Below are 6000 nucleotides of genomic sequence, written 5' to 3'. Positions count from 1 at the left end.
GCTGCTAAGACGACTACTATGCCGCGTGCATCCACGTAGCCCTCGTCAATTAATTCCTGTCGCGCGGAAATCGTTAAACAGAAACTGAGACTGGTGATCGACATTCATTGCTGCAGTTACGGACCCAGAGTGCCACGATATCCTCAAAACTTACTTCGCATCGTCCGGTCACAGGAGCCCTTGCTTTGCACGGTTTTGCAGTGACCTGGATCCTAAGCGCTCACGTGCGGCACACCAGCAGTTGTGGACCATTTCTGTTGGACTGCCTCCGTTCCAGTCAAGTGAATTCTCCCAGATCCTTCTCGAATTTTGTCTCCTCGGACGCTAGTAATGTGTAATGATCCTAAGCCCTAAACATCATTGCCAGGTATATGCCGCATCTGGCCAAGTCGCTTAGTCACTGCTTGGGTCAACCAGACTCTACGACTTCAAATTCCCAGCTAACGGAGTGATTACTCCCTGCTTCAATATGGTGATACCCTATTTGCATGGCTCCGGATTATGATATATAGAGCTGTATTCTTTTGCGTTGTTCGCACTCTGTATGCAGGCACATCTTTTGACAGTGCCATCGCCGGCGGCTCCGTTTACTATTCGACAGAAGCGCTCTCTGTCGCGGTCTAGGATTTGTCAAGCCACAAAACGTCTGACTGGTCACCAACAAAATGGAGGCTGTCGGCTCATCCAGTCTGGAAGGCTACGCCGGCTACGCGCCCGCTGCCACGCAAGAATATACCGTGGGATCGCAAGCAAGCGGACAAGCGGATTTCTCGCGCCAGCTGACCAAGCAGTTGACTCGGACAATCAACGAGAACCTACGACCCGAGGGTGACTTCGACGAGAGCCCGAGAGGCGAGAATCACAGCCCGTTCATTTATCTTTTCACCGCCGGCCTGCTTCGCATTGGAGCATCACTTCAGGCAGGATGCTTGGTGTTCATGTGCCTCCTTTACCTCGGTTTCGGCGGTGGTGGCTTGTTCGTTTTTGATGAATTTGCTGGCCCGGAATCGGTTCGCATCTCTGACGCGTTCCATCTTCTGACCGCCATTTTGATGGTCGGGTACCTCGTCGGCACTGTCCTCATTACCCTCTTCCAGCTCTTCGTCGCTGATTCGAGCAAGTAAGCCTGGCTGCAGTTCGTGCGGGAGTATCTGCGCTCATGCTGAGCATGTCCGTGTGCAATATCGCTCCTGGACCTATGTGGATGCGCCTGGGGCGGAGGGCGTGCCCATGCCTGCTTTGCAGCGCTGGCGCCCATGTGGTCACAGTGTCCGTCACTAAGCAGGCCTGCAGTTTGTCGGCGAGACAGAGATGCACACGGTTGTCCACAATTTACATTTTTTCAGGTGGCCTCTCGGATTCCGGGCCGGCTCCAAGACGCTGTCTTGCGCGGCGACGCTCGACGCCGTTGCAGGATGCCTCCGCGTCGTTCAGTGCGTCCACTCCTACTTTTTCTCAACCGTTCAGTGGTGGGCGAAGTACCAGAGAACGCAGTCCGACTGGGGGCTGTACCATCTCTCGAGCACGCTGCATTCGTTCGCACTTGTCATGTACGGCGTTGGATTCTTCCTCCTCGAAAGCTACCACGACCAAGGCACCTACGAGGAGTACGCCTGGGCCATGCTCGGACTCTACACCACCGCTGGCCTCGCAGGTGAGTGCAGTGCACCCGGACTGGAAAACTAGTGTTGTCTGCGGCATCGCCACTTGAAACAGGTGTCCAGCAGCGGACTGGAACACCCAGTCTGCGCCGGTTGTGTGAGAACGAACGCGGTCGTAGGCTCTATCCGGTTCTCATAAGCGACTGTTATCCTGTTGGCTTTCTTGTGCAGAGCTCGTCATGGTGTACACCGGTTTCGGGGCCTTCTTCACTCTCTTCTTGGTCGCGGCCTTGATCGTGACGGTCAACTGGGCTTTTCAGTTCGAGCCGCTGCTTGAAAAGTGGTCGCCCGACCTCCACTCGCGCAACCTCAATGAGAATATGCTGCCGTTCGCGGAGACTCCTTCTGAGAAGATGACTGTGGGTGGAGACCAGCAGTCTGTTTCCAGCATGCCCGCGTTCGGCACCGCCAGATACACGACCCGCGAAATCCCCATGGAGGGAGGCTCCAGCCCCCAGCACAGCACTTCCTTGGGCGTGCCTCTGTCCACGTACTCCATGTCTATGCCTGGCGTCAACCAAATGCCTACCACCTACGACTACTCTGCGCTGCATGAGCAGCTTGCGAGCGGGGGAGCCGAGCCTGGCCTCGTTCGATGAGCGACCCCCACAGTACGAGTGAGCTCACGGCCACCTCCACGTATGGCGCCGAATGCAGAACACAGGAATCAGAAATCATAGCGAGAGCTCACGGTTCGTAGACAACAGGGAGCGGTGTTTTATTGTTTCTCGCGAAAATCGGGAGCACCGTGGAAACGTGTCACTGCATCTTCAGGAAGGCTTCCATCCTGTGCCGAAAGCTCAGGTAACGGGAGCACTTCAGTTATGGGATTCCCAAATCAGGCGACTTTTCCGTGACAGCCAAGGCCGCTGCTAGTGCCCAGGCCGAGTACAGAGGGGCTGCGGAAGTCTGCAGCAAATTTTTAGTAGGGGCTGTTCCGCGCTCTTTTGATAATTCCGGAGGAAAAACGGAAACAAAGTCTCGGACTTTTCTGTATTCGTCGCTACTTGTTTTTTTGTGATCTTCCTCCGTACGGCATTCTTAGTCCGCTGTTGCCGGTTTCTAGTGACAGCGGCACGAACATGATAGAAACTTTGTTGCCTCTACAAAGAACTCGATCGTTTTTTCCGTAAATAAAGAGAATGCCTTCGTTCTTTGGGCCGCTCAACTGGCATCCATCCAAAGGATGGTACGCAACAGCCCCAGTACGACGCTTCTGCCAAAGTGGAATTCTGCTTGGCAGACGACAACCGATTGCTAATCCAGGAGGTTGAGCGCTTATGAGCCTTCATTCCCATAAGCGCAAATACATGGCAAAGCCCTGCAGTATCTATCCCTACGTTGAAGGGTAACCACTCTCGACACGACAGACGTTCTCCGTCTCCGCCGCCATGATTAGTCATTCCCAGAGACCACGTTGTTGATATCATGCTCGATGCAGCGAGCGCGTGCTCCCACTTGGTTTTTATTAATGCATCGTGATACTCGAGCAACAGGTAGACTATAGGCTGGGAGCAATAGGGGGAGTATCACATGTTTTTCCCAAACACACTAAGCAGAGCAGCGGTGCTAGATTTGGCAGTCGTCGCTTCACGTCTGTCCACAGCCGCCACACCGGCCGCTCCTAACACACATAGTTTCTCTTTACGGCCCGGACGAAACTCGTCCTTACATGGATGGGCAGGCATGCCTACGTTCCAGTGGCGCAGTCTCAAGAATTAAACGCACGTTGAAGGCTGCCCTGTCCATCAGTCCGGCGTAACGCCATTCAATGCCCAAGCTGTCCCTGGTGGTGGAAAAAGCTTCCTAACAGGTCATCAAACGCAGAATACCGCGGCGGCTTTTCCTCTTCTTGTTCGATACACTGCAACTGCTGGTCTGAGTTTTCTGCCTGCACTCCGGACACGCCACTAGTGTCTCCTTCGTCGCCTCGGTCTGTTTCGCTTTTCCGCTGGCTGACTCCTCGTTCGCGTCCTTGATGTGCCCAACCAGCAAGGTTGCTAGCGTCGCTCGACGAGGCCTTCAGCTGCGAGATCCTCTCACGCAAATTCTTTTTCGATTCTGTCAGGAGGGAGTACAGACGCGGAGTGTCGTGCAAGGTAGAATTCACAGCACAGTCCGCTGCCAGTGTGAGGAGCGACCGGGTTGAATGGATCTGAACCATATCATGGACACACACGCAAAACCTGCGGTGAAACCGACATCTGCGGCAGCAGCGCGGCACTGGCTTTTTCAGGCGCGGAAAGCAAATCACCGCGATGCGCATACAACCAGCTGCGAAGGCGAGAGGATTCTGTTCCATTCTATGTTATGACGAGGGCGAATCCGTGGACAATCCAGTACTGACGGCCGATTGCTGGGGCGACGAAATATAGTGGCCTGTACCAAGCAAGCGGTACGAGATAATCTGCGGCTCTCCAAGAAGCAGGGGAGACTTACAATGGCAAAGACCTGAAGCTTGAGAAGGAAATTGTCGACGGACATGCCCGCTAGGTTGCCTTCTTCGTTCACCTACGGAGCCGCAAGTCAGCGCATGGATGAGCAGATATGTACCGCCTAGATAGACAGCGTTGGCGCCGATTTCAGGTTTCAAACGTACGCGTCCGCGGTGCAGTCACATTCGTCCCAGGGGGGCTTCCATTCAGCGGCACCGCCCGGAGATACCCCTGGATATGTCTGTCCCACAGGAAGCGCAGGTTCTCAGATCCTACAGGTCTCCTTTGGCACCATCACATGTTGTCAGCCTCCGTAGGAATAGTCTGCCTTGCGTGCAAACATGTCACGGAGAGAGTGCTACGCCCGCTGAGAATGGGCCCTAGTGCGGCAGCCTGCCTCCTTTGCCAGCCAGAGAGTCCGACGGAAGCCTCCGCCACGTAAGTTTCAACTCCAGCGGAGTCAGCTTTCCAGCACAGTCGCGTTCCCCTCTATATTTCGCTTCTATACGGTTTTGGAAAAAGAATACCGTGAACCAGACAGATGCAGCACGAAACTCACACTGCAGCAGTCGAGGAGGGAGGAATAGCTGGAAACGAGGCGCCCCATGTGCAGGTTAACTGCTTGGTGGAGGCAGGGGCGGTAGTCCGCCATGCTTTTGTTCGCCGAGAAAAAGGGAAGGGCGACAATGGCAACCGAGTGCACCGCTGGACCCTCGAAGACCGCAGTCCACGTAGAAAAGACGCCGCCGCGTCGTTTACCCTACGGACGCTGCTCATGCGCGTAGCAGAGTCCGCACCTCCAATGGTGCTCGTGCGGACTACTCAACGAGACGGTTCTCTATTCAACAGGGCGAACTTTCCTGCTGCGAGGGATGACATAAACCACGGTAAAAGTACTGTTTGTCACAAGGGGCCGGATGACAACCGCGCACCAGGCACTGGCTGCCACGGGGCTGGGCGAGTCCAAATAGCGTTGTGTATGCATGCAAGAAAACCGAGGAATCTGTAAAGGACTTAAGGAACACCCTAGACCGATCAGTGTGTCGCGAACTTCTCTCCCGATTCACCACTTGTGCTTCGTGCAGTCGCACAGAAGCCGATACTGTGAGACGCCAATGGGCACTCTACGAGTCCCCGGTAGAAAAAGGGAGAGGAGGAGGATCTGCCTCCTGCGTCCACACTGTGAAGCATCCATCTAAGGATTTTAAGGAGGGAAAGGAATAAAGAAGAGCTGCCGAGGGGTGAGGACTCTCGAATGACTAGAAGGATCCGCTCTAAACTATCGGTCCGCGTGTGCATGCAACGCTCACCGCAGCCGCGTAGAGTCTGTCTCCGTTTTTTCTTCAGAGAAAAAAGACTTCTTCTGTTTGCCCAGCCACCACTTCTGATGCTCAGTCAGCTGTCGATTTCTGTTTCGAGCCCCACTTGCTTCGTATATCAGACCTTGGCAAAGAGGAGGCGTCATTACACTCTTTGTAGCGACGCCTGTTTGAGTCGACTTGCACGATCCCGAGTCGGTAGACATGCTGAATACTGAATTGTGGTCAGCTTTCTCTGCTGAGCCAGTGAAACAGACCCACAAGGAGGAGAAGACATGTAGCTGCTGGCAGCACGCATTCGAGCTAATCTGCTTCCCTTGGCACAAGTCGTCTCGCTGCAAAACTCAATTCACGCAGTCGCTGCGCCTCTGGTTTTGCAAAGGGAGACTCCGCGAGCACAAATCGCAAGTCTCCTTTTACGCCACACAGAACAAATCATTCGCCGGAAGCGGAGTTAGTGATGGAAGCGGCTGCGTGTGGGTACACTAGCTGAAGCTGAACGAGTTGGCGTGGAAATACCGATTCCACAAAATCGACTCCTCCGGATCCAAGGCGTCCATTCAGCTTGCGCGCTGTTGCGGCTGA

The 6000-nt window shown here is 54.5% G+C and overlaps 2 protein-coding genes across 2 annotated transcripts; one reads left to right on the top strand and one right to left on the bottom strand.

The window, feature by feature from the left end:
- Positions 1-665: 665 nt before the first annotated feature.
- On the top strand, positions 666-2260 carry BESB_056660 (glideosome-associated protein with multiple-membrane spans GAPM2B; the record flags this gene model as incomplete). Its single annotated transcript, XM_029364101.1, has 3 exons — positions 666-1120; positions 1347-1654; positions 1833-2260. The coding sequence occupies 3 exons, from the start codon at positions 666-668 to the stop codon at positions 2258-2260; spliced, it is 1191 nt and encodes a 396-aa protein (XP_029220024.1).
- A 1169-nt stretch (positions 2261-3429) lies between these two features.
- On the bottom strand, positions 3430-4748 carry BESB_056650 (uncharacterized protein; the record flags this gene model as incomplete). Its single annotated transcript, XM_029364100.1, has 3 exons — positions 3430-3816; positions 4101-4172; positions 4656-4748. 3 exons carry the CDS (start codon positions 4746-4748, stop codon positions 3430-3432), a joined length of 552 nt encoding a protein of 183 aa, XP_029220023.1.
- Positions 4749-6000: the final 1252 nt, after the last annotated feature.

The sequence above is a fragment of the Besnoitia besnoiti genome, chromosome IV (assembly GCF_002563875.1).
Source record: "Besnoitia besnoiti strain Bb-Ger1 chromosome IV, whole genome shotgun sequence".
Lineage (NCBI taxonomy): Eukaryota > Apicomplexa > Conoidasida > Eucoccidiorida > Sarcocystidae > Besnoitia > Besnoitia besnoiti.
Note: the sequence above shows the minus strand (reverse complement) of the source record. Positions and strands in the feature narration are given on the sequence as shown.